Here is a 22,467-nt window from a genome sequence, read left to right on the forward strand (position 1 = left end):
AAACAAGCTGGGCAACCTAAAAAAGGTGGGGTACCTGAAAATATCGCGGCAGTGAGGGCATCCATTGAACAATCCCTATCGCGCTCTGTGCGGAAACATCCAGCTCCACTTGGAATATCGTCCAGAAAAGCAAGGCGAATTTTACACTTCGATCTCCATTTACACCCCTAAAAGATTATGGTTGTTTCAGACGACTGGTTAAAGCATACAGATGCTTGCAACGCACTCTTAACCTCTGTGCAACACGATACTATTCAGTGGTCTCCGGATCAGTAAATACAGGAAGTACAGATCCAGTCGACCATACAGTAGTAAGCCATTCCTTATTGGCGTCGCATAGGTTCAGAAAGCCAGTCATGATGATTCAAACCAAACCACCTAAAAAAGGTTTAAAAGTTGCATTTTTCAGCGTTTTGCTTCCATGCTCATATCTTGAAAACAATGCATTCAACCGACATAACTAACTATTCAAAAATGAAGCTTGATACATTCTCTACACTATTTGTTTAGTGAAATTTTGTGATATTCCCAACAGTTCCCCAGATATTCGCTCTTGAAGGTGTGTAATTCTTAAAATAGCAGGTTTTTATCCAATGTTTTGCTCTTTCATGGGTCATAGCTCTCCAAAAATGCATCATAAAATGGGGACTTTTGATATGTTCTCCTCCTAACTAGTTTCAACATAGCTGATAAGTCAAAAATGTTGTTTAAAACATTCCCTCCAAATTCCTTTGTCAATTGGTCTATTGTTGCAAAAATGGATATTTCACACTCAACACTAAAGCTGCTGCAAAAGGTGTTGAGAAATTTGTAAAAGTGTGAATTTATACATCAAATTGAGGAGAATTTAATGCTCTATAAGCTCATAATCAACATGGATTTTTAAAAAGTTATAAAAGCAAAAATAGAAAAAAATTGGTGGCAAATGTGTTTTTTTTAATGTCACACCTTCAAGAGCAGATATCTCGAAAACTAGAGGAGATAAAAAAAGTTGTAGAATGAATATTGTAGGAGATCATGTAAGCTTTAATTTGTTATATATGATAGTTATGGTAAGTCCTTAAGATACATATTTTTGAGTTTTATGCGAGAAACCAAAAAATGGTAAATGGAAACCACAATTTTTATACTGGGACAAAGTCACCATAATTTTAACCTAAAATGACTTTCTAAATGATCACTATGTATAACAATTAAAATATAATTAAAAACAAAAATAAATTTAGGCTACTCGCCAATATTATAGACTAAGTCTTTTAGAAATGAGTTTTCTAATAGGCTACGAAGTTTTCAGACAACAAAATCACAAGATGAAGCAAGAAGCTAGATTTTATGTCGATAATTCAAGTAATATACCGAGATTCGACAAGGTATTGATTGTAAAACCTAGATAATGATTAAGGCAACGGATATAAATGTTAAACATCGATTTCGGATAATGGATATCGGAGATAAATGATTTGAATCTTTTTCCGCGACGTGGGTCAAAGTCACCCCGGTCGACGAGTCACCCCGGTATTTTACAAAGGCGACTTTCTAGAAGTATCTTAAGCCTAGGTGATGAAAAATGATACAATATAAGTAGAGTTGTAATAAATGAGGTTATGTAGAGTTCTTTTTTATTATTGTATTAACTTAATGATAAGTTAATAGGAAAAATATCAAATAAAAGAATCATTGCTATAGATTCACAAAAAAGCTTGTAGTGCACCCAATAAAACACAGAAAGCGAGACAGGATAAGGGGCTAAGCTATCTGTGATAATAGGAAAACAGTTACCGTACAGGAAAACTTTATTTTCTATATGAAAACATAGCAAATCAAGTATGGGTGCCTCAGTAGCCTACCTACCTTTACTTATTGCAAATGTTAATTAATTTCATTAGATTATTGGAACACATCAACTTATATTTTATAGCTTTTATAAAGTTTCTAGTTTTTAATGTTCCCGAAGACCTGGCATTACTGGCAAGGACTGAAGAACTTAAATCATAAAGAAGTAAATAAACCATTTCACAAAACTTAAGTAACTTTAATCTAGTTTTAATAGGTTGATATTAAAAAGAAAACTTACTTGGTAGTTTTTTTGATATTTTCATTAGCTTCATTAACTTGAGCCATTCGTTCTCCACAGAAAACTCAAATATAGGTACGATATAGGCAGTAGTAGCCTAATGCTATTGTTATCTGAAAAATAGTTCCCAATTAGGCCTAGCAAAAATTAAATAAATATAGGCTAAGTGAATTATCATCAGAATAAAACTAAATAGCCAAAATAAGTTAAATCAATAAAATATGGTATGCTACTCTAGTTTTAAGTTTGATGTTTTTAATTAAAAACATTGAAAATATAAAGTTGTCTTTCTTATTGTATTACTTTATGTGATACCCATGATTATAAAATAAAGTGATAAACAATGAAACAATGTTGATCAACCAATCTCATTGATTCACAGTGAAACTTGCTTATTGTTTTACTTTAAATGTATTAGGAAATACTGTACCTATGTAACTAAGTTAATGACCAACAACCATGAAAAATAAACATTAATTGTTATCATGGATAAATAGCAACATAATATTTCAATAGGAAAATTCAAATCCTAAATAATGAAATACTTACCAACATATAAGTCAGTTTCTTTCTTGTTATAATAAAGATTTTTTTATTAGGTATGCTACATTATTGCTACTTCATTTTATAACTAATACCATAACCAACAGTAAAAACACGAATTAAAATTATAGTGGTTTATAAAATAATAGTCATGTACATATTATGCAAATTTTCGAAACTCTGTTATCTGTTTCAAACAAGACTGACGACTGTTGATGAATTTATTCTAGGTTAACTATATATAGTGAGGTCCACGTTATAATGGCAGTGGATGAAGATAGAAGAATAGCGATGCCGATTCTCTGCATTAATTAATTATATTTCTACACTGTCATAAAACATAATTGGCATCGTTGTGGACCTAGAAAAGGATAATACCACCGGCTTTGTCGATTGATAGACAAGGATAGCAAAACCAAAGTTGATCTAATAGTCATTATAACGTGGACCTCACTATAGAACCATTCATATTTTTTGTTTTGCGATAAATTTGTTTCATCACACATTTACACAGTCTCGCTAATAACGATCGATACTGTGAGTTCGATATATTTCCAATTCCACATACTTTCAATTCCACCAGCTGACAAGATATTTTGAGTTCCGCCGGCCTGCACGATATTCGGAGTTCCGCCTGTCAACATATTCGGAGTTCCATATATTTCCAATTCCGGCCAGCTGCAAGATATTTTGAGTTCCAGATATTCCCAATTCAGGCGACCCATGCTTCTGAAGACCTCAGAAGCGGTTACATTAAAACTTATTCTATTCTATTCTATTCTATTCTATTCTATTCTATATAACAAAAATCATAATCATTGTCATCTAATTTTTTAAACTTGACAGAGCGCATCGAAAGGATGTATTTTTGAAATCAAATATGGCGCTCGCGCGAGTATTGTAATGCAAAGAGACAGCACACACAATTGGTTTCTGGTAATAGGAGGGCATTCTACCGAGATAAAATAATAAAGTCAAGAAATATCAGCAAAGAATCATGGAGAGTTGTTCACAGTCTGACAAAGGATACTTTCATCCATAATAATATGAGGTTAAAAATAGACGATGAGCCAGTTAATGATCCCATTAAGATTGCTCAAGAGTTCAATAAATATTTCTATGAGGAGGTAAAGAGCCTTGTTGGTGATGAATTACACAATCAAGATATTATAGAGGATGATTGCGAGCAAATCGATGGTCGTCAATTTCAATTAAGATCAACTTGTGCCGATGAAGTGATTGAAATTATTGATAGAGTGTGCAATAAACCAAGTGCTGGAGTTGACAATATCCCATGTAGACTAGTTAAAGCCTCAGCGCATATTATAGCTGAACCTTTGTCGTTGATATAATAAGTCATTTGAAGAAGGGAAGTTTCCAGAAGCGATTAAAACATCTAAACTGGTCCCAATATATAAAAAGAATGAAAAAGATGTAGTATGCAACTATAGACCTGTAGCTGTACAATCAGTCTATTCCAAAGTTTTTGAAGTTGCTTATCTGGACAGATTGATTCCATATTTGGAGCAACACCGATTGATAATGGTAGACAATTCGGATTCCGTAAGAAAAAAAGCACAGCAGATGCAATTTTTGCCTTATTAACTGCAGTGTACGATAAAGTAGATTGTACGGACGAGGTGTACACATATTCTACGATATGACCAAGGCATTCGATTGTGTTAATCACAGAAGGTTGAAGCTAAAACTTGTCAAGTATGGAATCACAGGAAAACCCTTGGATTGGATAATGACTTACTTGGAAAACGACAACAACTGGTCACTGTGAGTCACATGGGAAAGGATAATGTTATTCGACATATAAGATCACAAGTGCAACAGGATGTTAACATAGGAGTGCCGCAAGGCTCAAATATGGGTCCAGTTCTTTTCCTGCTTTTTGTCAATGATCTTCCAACTTCAGTACAAGCGGGGGAGATTTGGATGTTTGCAGATGATGTGTGTCACCTCTTAGTAGACAGGAATTCTTCTGAAGCAATTAAGAAAACGCAACAAGGTTTGAATGAGATGAGTATATGGTGCACAGAAAATAAACTGGTACTAAACCAAAAGAAAACGTGGTGATGCAGTTCCATAATGTTAAGAAAAGAGACTTTAGTCCACGTTTGCGCATTGGTGATCAACACTTGCAATTGAATGAAAATGCCAAATACTTGGGAGTACACATTGCTGACAATCTACGTTGGGAAGAACACATTAATAATGTTGCTAAAAGATTAAACGTAGTGTGTTGCCTTGCACGTCGCCTGCAGAAAGTAGTGGACACTGAAGTATTGATGAAAGTTTATTATGGCTGCTTCCACAGTGTTTTAACATATGGCATCATATTCTGGGGAAATTGCACAGAAGCAGAAAGAGTATTCTTACTGCAAAAAAGAATAGTCAGAATTATAAGTGGTGCACACTATATTGAACATTGCAAACCAATATTCAGGAAGTTACAAGTGTTAACATTAACGGATGTGTACATACTGGAGTCAGCGACAACAATCCTGAAATATCCTGATCATTTTGAAAGAAACTCCAGCATTCACCACCACAATACTAGGCAGAGAGGGAACGTCCACATAGATAGACAACGGACAACACTAGCCTTGAATAGTACGAGGAATGTAGCCAGCAGGGTGTTTAACAGGCTCCCCTTAGACATAAGGAGGTATAGTGATCCTGCAATCTTCAGAAAATCTTTGAAGACATATCTGCTGGAAAAGAACTACTATTCCATGAAAGAGTTCTGGGAGGACGTCTGACCTCAAGTTGAATCGGACAAACGACGACCACGGCTGCAAAGCTTCCAGTGGGATCATCACAAGTATGCAAGTAAGTATGCAATCTGGGTTTGATAAATATTATACATTTAAAAATCATAAAAAAATATTGATTTAAATAAAAAACAATAAACGAGCATGATTCAAAATTATTGTATAATCTTTTTTTAAAACAATAATTATTCTGTAATATTGTAAAGGCATAGTTTTGTGTCGCTGTCGCTTTGTATCAGCTGTTTAATTGTGTTTATCTATGTCAGTGTCAATTTCGGTGTGTGAGTGAGTGCGGTTTGTCGTTTTGACAGTTTCGCGTTTGTGTACCGATCGCGTTTTATTTCGTCGTGTAAATATGTGATTATCGCGGATTAATTCTCAGCCTTCAATTAGTTTCCATTATGGAATCAAAAATTTCAATGGAAACTAAAAAGGACATTTATTCATCATGGTGCAATATACAACAAAGGTGAGCTCTTATCACTCAAGTTCAGTGTTAATTTGAAGGTTAACATTTTGTTGTACAGGTAGATGAGTATGACCACCAGAACTTATGATGGCGATTGGCGATCTTTAGCTTTTTGTCCTTATTTTTACTTTAATTAATCCCTTACCAGAGCTCTGTGAAATTTTACCACACTATTAACATAATTATTAATAAAATTTGTTGAATAGGAATTAATATTGTGGCATTTCTCCATAATTGAAAAAACAAGTTTTATTTTTGTCACATCCATATTTTTAATAACTTTTATAGAATAAATATGGATGTGACAAGAATAATACTTTGTTTTTAGTATTAACATACGGTATTGTTGAAAACTAAATAAATAAATATAAATATTGATGAGCATAATTTAACATTCAATCTTTATGAAACTTAAATAGAATTAATGTACCTTTTGAACTATAGGCCTACAACACCATAAATCTTAATAATTCAATAATAGAAATAGTATTAGAAATATAGGATTATCTTATAGCCTATTTGAGACATCAAAGTATACAGGCTGTCCCATAAACGATGTGATAAGCGGTACCGGTAATAGTCGAAGACTATAGATTCTACATGAAATTAGCAACCAAAAATGCTCAGTAAAATTTTCTTATACCGTTCTTAGTTTTCGATATCTAAGTTAAGATATAGATTTTTGAAAAACGTCAGTAACTAGAAAACTAACAGTCAAAATCTTATTCTAAGGATATGGTTGGGAAGAGGCAGACATTTTCAATAAGTATCATATAATTTGTTCCTTTTTTTCGTTCTTGAACGTTTTATGAGCGTTCAAAGTATTTTTTTAACTTGAGTGCTCATAAAAGTTTAGATTATAATAGCTCCTCTCAATCAGCCACTGAGTTATTACATTCTTGAAGGTAGGCTACTGAACCGTGCTCCGAGCAGTGTAAGCGAAGAAGGCAAACGATTAAACAGCTTCATTGCCAATGCTGTCTGTCACTTTAGGAAGTCGACAACGGGGTATGTTCATATTAGCTCTTCCTCTGGTATCGTGAATTTGTCCTCTTTCTGTGAAGGATTCGTGGTGAGATTTAACTAACTATGGGAGAAATGTCACAATATATTGCCTAAAGGCGGTATGTAGGCCCATACGACAGAACTTGGGTCACAGTGGTCATTGAAATTACTAAACTTATTGATTTAAGACCTTTTTTCTGCAGCAGTAGGTTTTCCTTCACGTAAGCCGAGTGACCCCAGAGCAGATGCCATATTGGATGTGTGTAGTGTTAAGCATTTATGTTGTATTTATAATATTATTAGCTGTCCTAAAGAGTTGAGTTTGTTATAGTAATTGAAATAAAAACTCACTTAAGAACACATTCGCTAAAGAGTTATTACTAATATTTTTATTTATATTTTATATTCTTCACAACTTTACAATGTGGCTGTTGAATACTGAATGATACAACAATGAAAGGTGCTGAATTCCAATCTGATTTCTCATTTTTCTGATGAGATAAAATACTTTTGATAGCTTCTTGGCTACTCTGAATAAGTGCTGCTATCAGCTACGTTGATTATCAATACTTGAGCACAGCAGAGTAAAGCTGGGTTTACACCAAAGTTATTAACAAAATGTAAGCTGGGTTTACACCAAAGTTATTAACAAAATGTAAGCTGGGTTTACACCAAAGTTATTAACAAAATGTAAGCTGGGTTTACACCAAAGTTATTAACAAAATGTAAGCTGGGTTTACACCAAAGTTATTACAAAATGTAAGCTGGGTTTACTCCAAAGTTATTAACAAAATGTAGCTGGGTTTACACCAAGTTATTAACAAAATGTAAGCTGGGTTTACACCAAGTTATTAACAAAATGTAAGCTGGGTTTACACCAAAGTTATTAACAAAATGTAAGCTGGGTTTACACCAAAGTTATTAACAAAATGTAAGCTGGTTTACACCAAAGTTATTAACAAAATGTAAGCTGGGTTTACACCAAAGTTATTAACAAAATGTAAGCTGGGTTTACACCAAAGTTATAACAAAATGTAAGCTGGGTTTACACCAAAGTTATTAACAAAATGTAAGCTGGTTTACACCAAAGTTATTAACAAAATGTAAGCTGGGTTTACACCAAAGTTATTAACAAAATGTAAGCTGGGTTTACACCAAAGTTATTAACAAAATGTAAGCTGGGTTACACCAAAGTTATTAACAAAATGTAAGCTGGGTTTACACCAAAGTTATTAACAAAATGTAAGCTGGGTTTACACCAAAGTTATTAACAAAATGTAAGCTGGTTTACACCAAGTTATTAACAAAATGTAAGCTGGGTTTACACCAAGTTATTAACAAAATGTAAGCTGGGTTTACACCAAAGTTATTAACAAAATGTAAGCTGGGTTTACACCAAAGTTTTTAACAAAATGTAAGCTGGGTTTACACCAAAGTTATTAACAAAATGTAGCTGGGTTTACACCAAAGTTATTAACAAAATGTAAGCTGGGTTTACACCAAAGTTATTAACAAAATGTAAGCTGGGTTTACACCAAAGTTATTAACAAAATGTTAATAACTTAATCCTTATAGATTCTATTAGATTGAACGGTACTTGTAAACACTTATGTTTATCATGTGTATGATAAGATATGTTCAATCTGATAGAATCTATAAGGATTAAGCTATAAACATTTTGTTATTAACTTTGGTGTAAACGCAGCTTTACTGGTGCAACATTCATATCATCTTTATCAAGAGTACATCAGCTTCTGCTTTCCCATCTCATTTATCAACAGCCTGTTAGCATAGAAACATTCTTTTGCCTCCTCAAAAAAGTTGAGAGTTTTGTACTGGGCTCCAACAAGTGTTGTATGAAGCTTGAACCAAGACATTTATCATGATGATAAACAGCAGGGGAATCCAACACAGAGCCCTGTGGGCTGTGGGGCACCATATTTTACAACTTTCTCTTCGGAAACCTGTCATGCTAAAAAAACAAATTAATAAATGATTTTATTGAATGTAATTGCATTACACTTATACAATAAATCTAAAATAGTCACGCTTGCATATACTCCATGGCAAAGAGCCGTCAGGAGGACCTATCATGCTAACAACCTGCCGACGATCAATTAAATAACTCAACCATTCTCAATGCATGACCCTGTGGGCCTACTCCTTACCTTGTAAGCTTCTTGAGCAGGACATCATGCGGCACACAATCAAATGCCTTTGATAGGTCAAACAGTATCAGGATCACTCTCGAATCACGACTCTCTAAAGCCTGATGTATGGTCTCAACCTGAAATGAAAGGGCAGAGGTTGTGGATCTTCTTTACCAAAATTGTTTTTTATCTCTGGGTGGATATATAAAATTATTCTGAAAAAATGGGTTTCAAAATGGTGTGGTATTAGTTTTGAAAATTAAATAATAGAAAAAATGTTGTTCAATATTCACCAACATTCTTATTTCTCACTGTTTATCTTCATTGCATTTCAGAACGAGGAAGGATATTTCAGACATTTTGTGAGAGGCTTTGTGTCAATCTGGGAAGCCCAGCTACAGCTTGATTGGAATAATTTGGAGTCGCTACCAAATTGGACTAATGTTAAACCAGATACTGGTCCTCATCTGACAAGATTACCCGAGGAACTTTTACCTGCTATTGGAAAGTTCATTTACATCGCAAACGATAACACTGAGAAGGTATGTGGTAGCTGTGATCAAACAAATTCAATTACTATTGACTTAAAAAAGTTAAAGCTAACTTAAAAGAAACAATAAATAGTTGGAAATTATATTAATTATGGAACTTGGTTGCTGCTATCATATTTATAAAAAATTGTAAGAAACTGTTCAAGTCAAGTTAATTCCAATAATGGGGGACGAACAGTCTTGCCAAAATAAACTTAGCCAATACTTGTCCAAATGTATAAATGCTGCTGAGATTAGCAAACAAAGTTAGACCTATACAAATAGGAATATAGTTACCTATCATTGTTAATTTTGAACTAAATTATCTGTAACCAATTCTTATGAATTAAAACTCCATATTTTTAAATTTCCAGGGTGTTCTGAAATCTGACGGATTAGGTGAAGTTGATCTGCTGGTGAGATGTTTGATTTCTATTAGTAGAAACCTGGACAACATACCTCTCATTGCATCTTGCGATTACATTGGACTCTGTATATCTATTGCGTCATCAATAATCCAGAAGGTGAGCGTGTATCAACGACTACATTGAAAAGTAGTCGTTCTATTGTGTTATTTTACTCTCAAAATGTTTCCTCGTTCAGTGGATAGAGAAATAATATTTTCTAGAATTAATATTTTATGGTTTTTATAAACTATGGAAGGATTATAATATTGTGTAGAACTTGTTATTATATTGCTTCCCAAGTTTTCCTTCACTTTAAATTTCTTCTTCAGTTAAGCAATCGGTCCCGGCTGCCTAAAAAGCAGTCGTTAGGTCATGTCAGAGTCAGAGGCCCTGAAATTGATCAGTTACGACCTGAAAACTCTGACACCAGACCTGAGCCAGCCAAGTCACTCGATATTATTATTATTCAGTTCGATCTGCATGTATCCCCATTTCCTCTCCAAAACTGAGTAACTTCATTTTTGTTGTCACTGAAAATAGAACCGACTGTACATTAATTTAAGCGTTGGGGTTACAGCATAAGTTAGTGTTTCATATTTACCAAAGATGTTTTCCAATTCCTGGAAGGTATTCAATTGAGTTTGAAGGAGGTTTTATACAAAAATGGTGAATATTTAATGGAGATTATTTTGAATAATCTTGCAGACGTTAATTTTGTTATGCTATTTTTTTCTTGTTTTGATAACGGTATTCCGCTTTAACCTTGTTCATTTGCAATGATTAATGAATCTTTGTTTCCACACAGAAAATGTTTTGTAATGTTTGACATTATAACAAAAGAGTTTTACTGGACTATACTAATACTGTACTATACTAATACTGGACTATACAAAAAATACCTACATTGCAAAATATTTTGCAAGGAAGCAAAGTGGCAACAACAGTTTAAACTTGAAGACCACCCAAAGAATAGTCAATACTTAGTTGATGGTTCTCTTAGTCAGTCAAATAGTAACTGTGAAGTAAATTTAAATGAGAGTAAAAAATCAAACTTGGTTGTAATTCATTGGAATACTCAAGGCGTTATCAACAAATTGGATGAACTTTATTGTCTTTTGAATAAGTATAATGTTGATATATTTTGTATCTGTGAACATTGGCTGGCAGTGCATGAACTCTCTGAACTCTCAGTGATGGGATACAACTGCACTAGTGCTTATTGCAGACCTTCTGGGCGAAGAGGTGGAACGGCAATTTTTATAAAGGATGGTCTTGTTGGTGCTGAGATCTCCTATCTTATAGATCTGTCTGTTCAGCGGGTGTGTGAGATTTCTGCAGTCTTAATCAATGATCTAAATATTATCTGCATTGAAGTTTACAGAGTTCCAGAGGAGAGTAATTTTGAAAACTTTATTGATATTCTTTGTAGAATGCTGGACTTGCTCAATTGCAGGAATAAATCCAATGCATCAGTCTTCCTCTGTGGTGACTTCAATGTAAACATATTGTCTCAATCTAGTCATACTGTGATATTGCATAATTTATTACATAGCTTTAATCTTAATTTGATAGTCAATGAAGTAACGAGACCTGCCTATGTTGGACATGAATTAGGTTCATGCATAGATAATATAGCTTCATCTATTCATCGGGATAGAATTATTTCAGTAAAAGTTGAACCGATGGTAGTCTCGGATCATTTTGCCATCATTTTCCATACTATGTTGGATCTGGATTCTAAAGTAACTTATGATTCTAATTACAAGTTTCAGAGTTCTAGGAAAATTATTAGGCCATTGACGTATTCAAATATTCCTTTATTCGAATCGCTGATTAGTATGATTAATTGGATTGAGATCTATTCTATTGATTCTTTGGAGGATAAATTTATGTTTTTCAATAGAAAATTTTTAACTGCTGTTGAGCTATGCTTTCCTGTTAAGAATGTCATGTGCAAGAAAAAAGCTGTTCCTACCTGTAAATGGTATACTGATGATATTAGACAATTAAAGGATGACTGTTTGCTTATGTATGAGTTATTCAGACAATCAGGTTTGGTTCATTACAAGGATAAGTATAATTTATTAAGAAACATATTCAAGAAGACTGTGAGGGAAGCCAAATTCAATTACAATTGTAATCGTGTGCTGACAGCTAAAAATAAACCCAAAGAATTGTGGTCTATTGTAAAAGAGAATCTGAACAAGTTCGATTTAAAAGACAGTAAACAAAATGATTGCCTGAAGGCAGGTGGTTTTAATGATTTCTTTATTGAAAGTGTTGGTAATATTGTTCAAAGAGTACCTACCTCTGTAAATGATATTTCTTATTATCTTGCCATTCACAAACAAGATAATCCTGTATTAAATTCTTTCTCTTTTTCATGTATTACTGTTGAGCAGGTGTATAATTCTATATTATCTCTCAGTAATAGTGCTTGTCTTGATGTTTACTATTTAAATTCATGTTTTATGAAATTGGCTGCACCATTTGTATGTGAAGTGTTGTGTTGTAATTCACTGTTCACAAATAGTCAATTTGGATATAGATCTAAAAGAGGTACTCATGGTGCTATATCTGAATTTATGAAAAACTGTATTAACTGGCTGGATGGTAAGAACAAAGTTTCTAGTAGTTTTTATGACATGTCAAAGGCTTTTGACACCATATCTCATGAGATTTTGATAAAAAAACTCCAGTTTTATGGGTTTGATGATGTGTCTATTAAGCTTATGATTTCCTATTTAAGTGATAGATTTCAGGCTTCTTTTTATAAGGGTTCTCTTTCTCATTTTTTGAAGGTTCAGACATGTGTACCCCAGGGTTCCACACTTGGACCTATACTCTTCATTATTTATACTAATGACTTGCCAGCTGCTATAAGTAATGGAGATATTAAGGCTTTTATGTTTGCTGATGATCTGGCAGTCCAGATTAAGTGTGAAAAGATTTTTACCAATTTGAATGTATTGGGGCAGATTAATGCAACTATTGACGACTGGACAGCTGCTAACTTTGCCTCAATAAAGATAAGACCCAGTTGTTAGATTTTGACTTTGGTTGTAAGACAGATATTAGTTATGTCAAATTTCTTGGCATCACATTGCAGAGTAATAAGAAATGGGAAAATCATATTTTTTCATTGAGTAAGAAAATATCTAGAGGCATTTTTATGTTATGTAGATTAAGAAATATTGTTAGCATTGATGTGTTGGTAGCTGTATATTATGCTTACATTCAGTCACACCTGTTGTATGGTATTTTGGCATGGGGGAGAGATACCAATATGAAGAAACTTTTTGTTGTACAAAAAAGGGCCATAAGGATCATTTGTAAAGTAGATAGTAGAGCACATTGTCGACCTCTGTTTAAAAAACTTAATATTATGACTGTTTATGCTTTGTATGTGTTTGAATGTCTGATGTATACCAGAAAAAATCTTTCCATCTTACCCATAAATAGTAATATTCACAATCATTTTACAAGACAAGCAGAAGCACTTAGATTATCACAGTGCAATTACCGTTTAACTTTGAAAAGTTTTGTTGAATTTGGAAAGAGGTTATTTAATAAACTGCCTGCTAATATTAAAGAATGTGATATTAATAGTTTTAAGTTTTCCGTTAAAAAGATTCTAATTGACTGCTGTCCATATGGTTATGAGGATTTGTGGTGATGTCTGTGTATTTTCTTAACTGTGATATAACTGTTTTAAAAATGTTTATTATATTATATAGAATTTGCTTATCTTTGTCTTCTTTTGTATATATTACGATGTGACTGTGATGACTATTAATGTTTATTGTTATATTTTAGATTTTTTTATTTAATTGTTGACTTTGTCTTGCATTTTTGTTAAAGTGTTCTGACAATAAATTAATCTTGAATCTTGAATCTATGATTGGATTTTCGACATTTTTAATAGTTATATGTTAGGCCTACATGTATGTTTTTGATGGACAAAAATTGAATTTTTAATTTTCATTTTAACAAAGTGCATTGAAATTCCAAATCCTATTCTTGTTGTAGTAAGTCCACTACAGAAATCCATAATATAATTTATAAATTTGTATACCTTAATATTCCTATCATAAAATTCTTCATACAGTATGTTTCTTACTATTTTTCAACTCTCATCTTTTTGCTCTCTGCTTTTCTCAAATTGAGAAACATCTTGTCATCAGCTTCTGTATCATTACAGAGAGCTTGGTATTATTTAGAAATGTTTTACATATTTGTTTCCTAGATTGTTTGTGGTAACTGCGAATTTGAAACTGAAGGAAGAACTTACTGCTTGAGCCTGTGCCATTTGCTGGAATGCTTGTACGATCCATATTTCACATGGAGACACTTCTCGCCGACCACCAAAGTCCCGCTCGAAACACTCACCTTCCAGCCTGCTCTTCTGCACGTTGAAGTTATTCCTTTCATCTATGGTATGATTATTATTTATATTCATTTAAACATTATTGGGTGGTTAATTAGTAAATATAATTCAGTAAAAAATGTTCACAACACCATTTACATGACTTTTAGAGACTGAATTTAAAGGCACTGAGGGATCTAGTTCATCCCTGTATTTGATCCTTCCTGTGCGATGGATATGGGGTCCATGGCCAACCAATGGGGTCCAATTATCAACCAACAGATCGAGAAGTATGAAAACTCAAGAAGAAACAAGAAAATTGCAGTTTTTGAATTTAATTAATTAATCTTTGAATATTTACTTGAAACATCAATAAGAGGTTGTAGTATAGTACGCTTTACAAAGGCACAGAGACTGAGATGGTTCGGACATGTTTACAGGCTTGTTGGCAGCGTTGCCAAGTTAGAAAAGGGCAGCGATATCTGCTTTGTCAAATGATAGACAAGGATAGCAACACCAGTGTTGCTCAAATGCTACCATTATAACGTGGACCTTGCCATAGTCGCACGTACATTCTTGAAAATTTATAAAAACTTACAGAATGTTTAACTAAAAGTAGAAATCGCAATAAATTATTTGGTTCTGGTTGTAATTGAAAAACAACTACTAAGTTAACAAGCATTTATTGGGAAGGTATCAGTTCCTATAGATTCCAGTTATCCAAACCTTGAGCAAACAGCTGATTATAATAGATGAACTGAAATCTAGATGAAATAAATGTCACCATATTTTTCTAATCAAAGCAACTATACAAATTGACCAATGGAGTCTTGAATGGGCATATAACTGTCCAGTACAGTATTTACTTGAATTCAGTTAGCATTGAGTCATAAAAATTTGTTTCATAATTTCTACATTTACCTACCAATTTTTGCATTCAAACTTTTTATTTAAAAACTACTATGATACTCTGTATCGGTTTACAACTCGATAAAAACTTGATTCAGTCTTGAAGCTTGAACTATCAGCTTTAAAGTTTAAACCAATCTAAAATTTCCGAGTCCTCCACTCCTTATTATTGTATTCCACTTTTATTCGTTCCGTCTTATATGGGCCTTAGAGTTGTGTATTAGATCCAGTGAAAATCGTGAAACAGAATTGAATTCTCAATGCTTCTAGTAAATAGTTGCCAAATTCTTCATTCTTAATGATTATTGAATTTGTATTTCAGATTGTTTTCAAACCGACCTTGTTAAGAAATATCCTGAACTGAGTATTGAACTTCTAAATGTTTTGGGTGCCATTGTTTCTGGAGCCGAGGTGAGTGCTAGAAATATATGCTTATCGATATTATCCCTTGGTTATTATTGTCAAATAAGGGTTGAATATTTATTGTGATGGTGGTTGGAATCGAGAACGCTTCATAGGTGGTGGCTACTAATTGTGTAAGAACCGTTATAATCAAGTTGAATGGATTCAATCAATACAAGCTTATAAGTAGCATTTATACACTCCCACCAGTATGTAGGCTACTGGTTGCAATTACTGTACTTGGTTTGGATAATAACAACTAACTTGAAACTGATTTTTCTTCCAATTATTCAATAGATAATAGGAGAAATCTTTATTATGTTTATTCAGAATAAAGTACTATATTTTTCCATTAGTCACATATTTTCAGTTTTCCAATTAATAATTAGCATTCACTTTCAAGCTGCTAAAGTAGTGTTTGCAAGCATAACATAGATCCGATATCTACCAACAAAATAAAAAAAAAATCAATTTTTGACGCTTATTCGTTAAATAGTGGAAATATTCATGATTTTTGCAGTTTATCAGACCATAGTAGGTTAGTACTGTATTTATTTTGTTTGAAGAAGTAGAATGCTTGAATAATTGAGAACTTTACAGAGAGTTATAGGTTTTTTATTGATCATCTTCGCTGTTGGAGCTTAATTCAAGAGGTCATAATTGATTATATTTTCAGATTTGTATCTGATACCAACAATACCAAGTATCTACGGTTTCGTTTAAACAAACTACATTTTGCATACATTGTTTGTTATTGGGTTTGAGGACGAAAAAGGAATAATGTTTCTAGAGCACAGTATAATGATTTGAATAGTAAAACTATGAATTAAATTTCCGAAGGACCAGCTTGACATCAGTTCAAGCAATGAGAGATAGAATAAAACAAAGGAATATTAAAAATTAAGCATAAAATAATAATAATAGTTCACAGTACCTTAAGTCATTGTTGAAGTTCGATGGCTTTCGATGAGTTACCTGAATTATTCGCGTCCATGGAAATGGAAAGAATACGCATAGTTCACGAGCACTGGACACTTTCACTGGTAACACTTGTCTTGAGGTGTAAACGAAAATAACGAGGTTTAACTAAATGAGTTTTTTAACAAAAAAGAAAATACTGAGTAGCGACTTTGGGGGAGAGGTTTGAACGAAGCATTTACAAGAGGTAGGGTGTGACCGACTCCATCTAGCAGAGGCGAGCAAGAGACTCGTACTAGGCCTAGCTTACCCCGGGCAGAGGTATGCGACTAGAGCCCCGGGAGAGATAGCACCGCGCAGGCGTACTATGAGAAGATTACGATGACTTATTAAAATAATAATTATATTGTGTGGCGCTAAAATACGAAACTAATACAAAATAAGTAGTGAACTATTAATTCAGTATGATTATTACTTAACATACATTCTAATTGTGATCATTTTTGCAAATCAAACTAAATAATGGATTTTTATTCTTGAAACATCTACATACAAAAAAAAAATGAAACCAAAGATTAAAATTTCTCCTTACTTATGATGTGTGTGAGCAGGCGCCATCAGTCTCGTTACAAGCTCAACTTTAAGATCTGTAAAAGTCTTCATAAAAATAGAGAATTATATGAATTTTTGTAAGTTTTTCAAGAAACCTTAAACTCATATTTTCTTATTATTTTTGGCGATGAAAACTGGAGTACTCTAATATTCTCCATAGTCCTGATTCACTTTTCCAGCTAAGACCTGTTTCAAGGTTCACGATCCAACTTCGATAGTAGAGATATCTAACAAAAAACTAACATTGAAGGTAGTAGTGATTTGTTTAACGAATTTTTGTGGCTTGGCAAATAATTTCATGTATTGGGAGTGAATGGTTTAGAATATGGAAAGCGATGGTGTTTTTTGCAGAGCTCTCTGCAATTTCTGAGCAGTGAAGATGATGGTGAGAGTCAGAGTCATAAAGAGCCCCACAAGGCAGAGGGGGTGAGTCAGTCCTGTAGCATCAACTAATTAGTTGCAACCCCTCCAAATCAGCATGGTTGTTTATCATACATTTTTCGCATGCTCATTATCTGTTTCTTTTTCTTATTATTTATTTGTATTACTAATTAACAGGAAAAGCAATTATGAGAACTCATGGATTCTGTAATAATAAATGCATGAATTGAAGCATGAGAGAAAAGGAAAAAGTTCATGTTCAAGTTCTCCAGAAAGTGCATTTATAGAAATAATTGAAAATGAATACCTACAATGAACATGCATACGATCATCATAATTTGTACATGCATACGATCATAGTTACATTATCATAATGTGGATATTGTTTTTGAAACAGTAGGCTATCTTATTGTCGACTTGGAACTTTGGGATGATCTATTGATTTATAAGTAACATTTGTATAAAATAATGTATTTCGTGAAATTAATATCTCGTGATTCGGAGTGACAGACTAAATTCTATTTTTTTATCTTGTCTTTATATATGCGAATTTTATTTGAAATAAATTTCTTTTTCTTAGCCTTCTTTCAAGAATTTCTTTTAGTTTTACATAATCTCTTCTCATGCTCATGCTTTTTCTACACTTTTCTTACTTTTTATGTTTTATTTAATTCTCATTCGTAGTAACTACAGTGCTTCTTAGATCATATTAGTCTCCTATTACAACTTTTTATTTTTGGACATTTTCTTATGGGGTTTCCTTATGTCTTGTGGTACCTAACCTTTACTTGAAAATCTTTCCAGTTTTCGTTTTTAGTCTTTTTTGAAATTTATGTGAAAATCAGTAATCCAATCTATTTGTTTTAGAGTAGAAGATTGAGGATAGAATATTGTACTGTATTTACTGTATGTGTAGCTGGAGAAAAATATAAGAATTGAAATAAAATCAAATCTTGTTCTTTTCTTTGAGTATAATCACAGTTGTTTATCTACTTAACAGACTTTCAACTTCCTAAAAGTTCAATGTGCGAAGCATTTAACAGAAACCGAAAATTTTATGTACACTCATCTCATATATAGCTCCCAATACTCTTGCATAAGCCTAAGGCTCATATTGGCATCATTCTCAGCAGAAAATTATCTCCTATTCTGCATGCCATTTAAATATTGCACGGTAGCATTTTCTTCCTGAGAATGATATGTGACGCCCTTAACATTAGGATATCTACCTATTTACGCCTACGAATGATGAAAGCCTTTATGTCATTTCTTGATCAAATGTCATGAGTGCTCTTCATTCTTCAATAATTTTATAAATAATATTTTTACTCCATTCCAGCGAATAAATATAATATTAATGACCTATAGTTACCTATACACTTTTTTCTGAATAATGATCTTAAATAATATATTTAACCTATAACTTATATTATAAGTTATAAAGTTATAATAAAAATACTTTTTTGTGAAAAAATATTAACATTCACGTTTTATAGTGGCGACATGTTTCGTGCTGGTATAGCACTGTCAAGCACAGAGACTGAAGTTTTTTTAGATTTGATGGGGAAATTGAGACGGTAAAATTCAAGGAGTATTTAAATGAGCCTGTCGATTAATGTTACTTCTCATTTTTTATTCAACTTTTCTCAAATACAAATAAAACCTGATACAGGAATTCTAAACTTCATTTTAGCGCAAACCTCATCCAAACTGACTCAATATGACGGTATCAGCTAATGTCTTTCAATATTTATTATAATGTTTTATTAATTCTAATATTATAATATAATTAATTATAATATTTATTAATTAGTTGAATTATAATCTTTCAAATCCACTAATATCATCTTTATATCGGTTTGTTTTTTCCCTTCGAAAAAAACTTTTGTTTTTTTATCTTTGTAAAGTGAATTTTGAATCTAATACTATTAGAAGATTCATCTGAATAATATCATCTTATGTTTTCAGAATATCAAACATTTATTAATGTTGAAAGATCAGGAATTGATGATTCATAAAATCAGGAAGTACAGTTTTTTAAAAAATTAATCAATCCATTTATTCACAGTAGAATAGAATGACTGCCTTTATCACTTTCCTTGCCCTACCACTTTAATAGTTATGGAAAGGTAAAGGTATTGCTTTCCAAAAAATATTTTTCTAGGATTTGAGGATTATTTTGCTTTTACATGATTAATAAAATGGGTGTTGTTTGCAGCACAACGCTCTGCGCAGTGTTTGCCCAGCCACAGCCAGTCTCATAATGAGCGTGATCTCTGACTCGTCCATCATCGTGGATGTCCGTGTTGTCGCCCTACGAGCCTTCTCTGCCATGGTCCGGGTGCTCCAGTCCACTCCACCTCCTCAAGTCAGTCATTTGCACCATTCAAGTTTCTTGCTTTTCAATAACATTCTTAATCAAATTCACTTCAAAATGTCAACATTAATTAACATATAAATACTTTGACATCATTGCTTCCATTCAATCAATGCTGACTGTTTGAAGTGAATTTATGTGACCCATAGTACCTAGCATCAAGAAATAAAAAATCCAAGTACCCCTTTCAAAAATGTTTATTCACAACATGTTTCAACATTAATGCCATTTTCAATTGAGTGAATAAAATAATTATTCAAAAACATTTTCAACATGTTTTTTTTTGCAGCGTTGATGTATAAATGTTTGTAAATATCTATTTCATTCACTCACTTGTAAATGGCGTTCATGTTGAAACATGTTGTAATTAGAAATTGTTAATAATGCTACTTAGATTTTGTATATGTTGATAAAGTAATAAGAGTAGCCCTCATCAAAAAGTTGAAACATAACCTAGATTCGGAATGTTGTATAAATTCAATTTATTTCCAAAAACATAATACACGAATATGAAATACAGTATACAACATATTTTGGAATCCCCCTACTACACTATCCATCTGTGTGTATGGGGGGGGGATAAGTTGGAATAGGAATGGTTTTGGGAATAAAACTGTTGGGCCATTTAAAAAGTTATGATTGTACAACATGGAATAAATAAATTTCACCAGAACAGTATTGGTATCTAGATGTGGCCTTGTCTGAATGCCAGTCCAGACGCTCAAACTTGACGTGGAACTTATGTGATCATAAAATCAAAAACTAATCTTCAATTTGGATTATTTTTCATCACTTTAGAAACATTTCCATTAATACGGAGGATGCTGAATCCAAATCTGAAATAACAATTATAATATATCTTTTCTATCTCCATTTTCATGGGATTTAGTTTTGGTTTAGATATGTTAGGTTTATATGTTTTAAGGGACAATAAACTTGAGTGTCTAGACAGGCTTCAAGTAAGAGTATTTATAAAATTGCCTGTTTCTCCTCCTAAATATTGTATTTGTTCTCATCATTAAACACATTCTAGAGTGATTTATTTTTGTCATGACAATATTCCTCATAAATTATAGGACTTAATTTAATTTATATGAAACAAGCAATTAAGTGAATGTTAAAAAGTGCAATGAGGCTTGTGCCGGGCACTCTCTTTAATTCAGGCCTTTTCCCAAGTTATAATAGTAAATTTAATACGCAATAGACTAGAGCCATTATTGTAAGTGAGTTAGCGAAATAAATTATTTTCTCTCTCTATTATGAACGGCCATGACTTCGAGTTTCCATGATAGATATTTAAAAATTGTGGCTCCGAGTCGTCGAGGAATGTAGATTATGGAATTATCTCTAAAACTTAGCCTTCTTGTCGCGACATAAAATGCGATAAGTTGGAAAACAGCAAGCATTGAAATTATAACAAACTACCGATTTGCAGTTACTATTTGGTCCAAAGGCTGTAGAAGCCACGCGACGATTGGTCAAATTGATTCTCTTCGCCCAATAGGAGACCTGTTTCTAAATACAGTAGTGGGGCGATTCCCAGCCGACAGACCAGATTACGTTTCGGAGGACACTTTGCTAGGAGCACTACGAGAGTAAAGATGTAGTCACTATGTTTCGCCCTTTTTGGGCAAGTTTACAAGTTTATATCATTAGTTAGTTTTATTTTTATTAATGTTTAAATTTACTAGTAGTGCCATGTCCTGAAAGGTTTAATTGTGTTTTCTTCATCATGTACGAATAATTGTTTCTTCAAATACCGCTAAGCGGTTCATGTGTGTCCCCAAACCAACTTCTTGTACTACCACCCCTTTGGTTCCGCAACTTTATGTAAAACCGCTTCAAGACACCCGTTCAGACGACAGGTCTAGGGACGTAAGAGGACGTCGCCGTCAAGCCAAATTCAACCGGTAAAAGCTCACCGCCAAAAACAAGGTACTGTAACCCCGACGATAAAGCAACGTACAACCAACGAAAGTGCAGTGTAGTGAAACAAAGGTTCATTCGAGAATGTCAATAAAAAGTGGGGATTCAAAATTATTATGAAATGGGTTATATGGGTTACTATCGACGAAATTTGGGTTCAACGGGTTTTTTCTTTCTTGAGTAATTTCATGTGGAAATTGATTGGTTATTTTATGACTGATCTTGTTTGGTTTTGTGACGTATTGCTATCTAAACGGGGATAGTAATGCGCCCCCGAATCAGATGAAGAATGTCAACAAAGTAACATGAAATTGTTGTTTCTGTTGTTCGATTTTAGTTGCCCATGTTTATTGAAGCTGTTTGTATTTTTCAATTATTTCAAATTGTAGTGTTTTTCTATAGTATAAACCTATTAAATCAGGCATGGCAAGATTAATTGAAGTTTTCTTGACTCTAGCCCGTTCACCTGCATGAATTAGGTATAGACTCAGGTATTTTCTAGATGTGCCGGCCTATTTCTAAATTCTAAATTTTATTCAAAATTATCTTATCTATTATCTTCTTAGGCACACAACTGCGCCACTGCTGCTGAATGTTTAGCGATAGGCACACAAC

General features: G+C 33.1%; 1 protein-coding gene across 1 annotated transcript; it reads left to right on the forward strand.

The window, feature by feature from the left end:
- The first annotated feature begins 5,848 nt into the window (after nucleotides 1-5,848).
- LOC111061411 (neurobeachin-like protein 1) lies at nucleotides 5,849-20,022 on the forward strand. The gene is made up of 7 exons (XM_039444661.1): nucleotides 5,849-5,869; nucleotides 9,360-9,566; nucleotides 9,929-10,078; nucleotides 14,208-14,397; nucleotides 15,559-15,647; nucleotides 17,520-17,594; nucleotides 19,768-20,022. The coding sequence occupies exons 1-7, from the start codon at nucleotides 5,849-5,851 to the stop codon at nucleotides 20,005-20,007; spliced, it is 972 nt and encodes a 323-aa protein (XP_039300595.1). The 3' UTR covers nucleotides 20,008-20,022.
- The last annotated feature ends 2,445 nt before the right edge of the window (nucleotides 20,023-22,467 follow it).

This window comes from Nilaparvata lugens, unplaced genomic scaffold, assembly GCF_014356525.2.
Source record: "Nilaparvata lugens isolate BPH unplaced genomic scaffold, ASM1435652v1 scaffold5203, whole genome shotgun sequence".
Classification (NCBI taxonomy): domain Eukaryota; kingdom Metazoa; phylum Arthropoda; class Insecta; order Hemiptera; family Delphacidae; genus Nilaparvata; species Nilaparvata lugens.

Excerpts from the sequence above, each read along its gene's own strand:
- LOC111061411 (XM_039444661.1), top strand. The coding sequence starts at position 5,849 with ATGGTGCAATATACAACAAAG. Across the intron at positions 9,567-9,928 it reads CAAACGATAACACTGAGAAG|GGTGTTCTGAAATCTGACGG; the intron begins GTATGTGGTAGC and ends TTAAATTTCCAG. Across the intron at positions 10,079-14,207 it reads CGTCATCAATAATCCAGAAG|ATTGTTTGTGGTAACTGCGA; the intron begins GTGAGCGTGTAT and ends TTTGTTTCCTAG.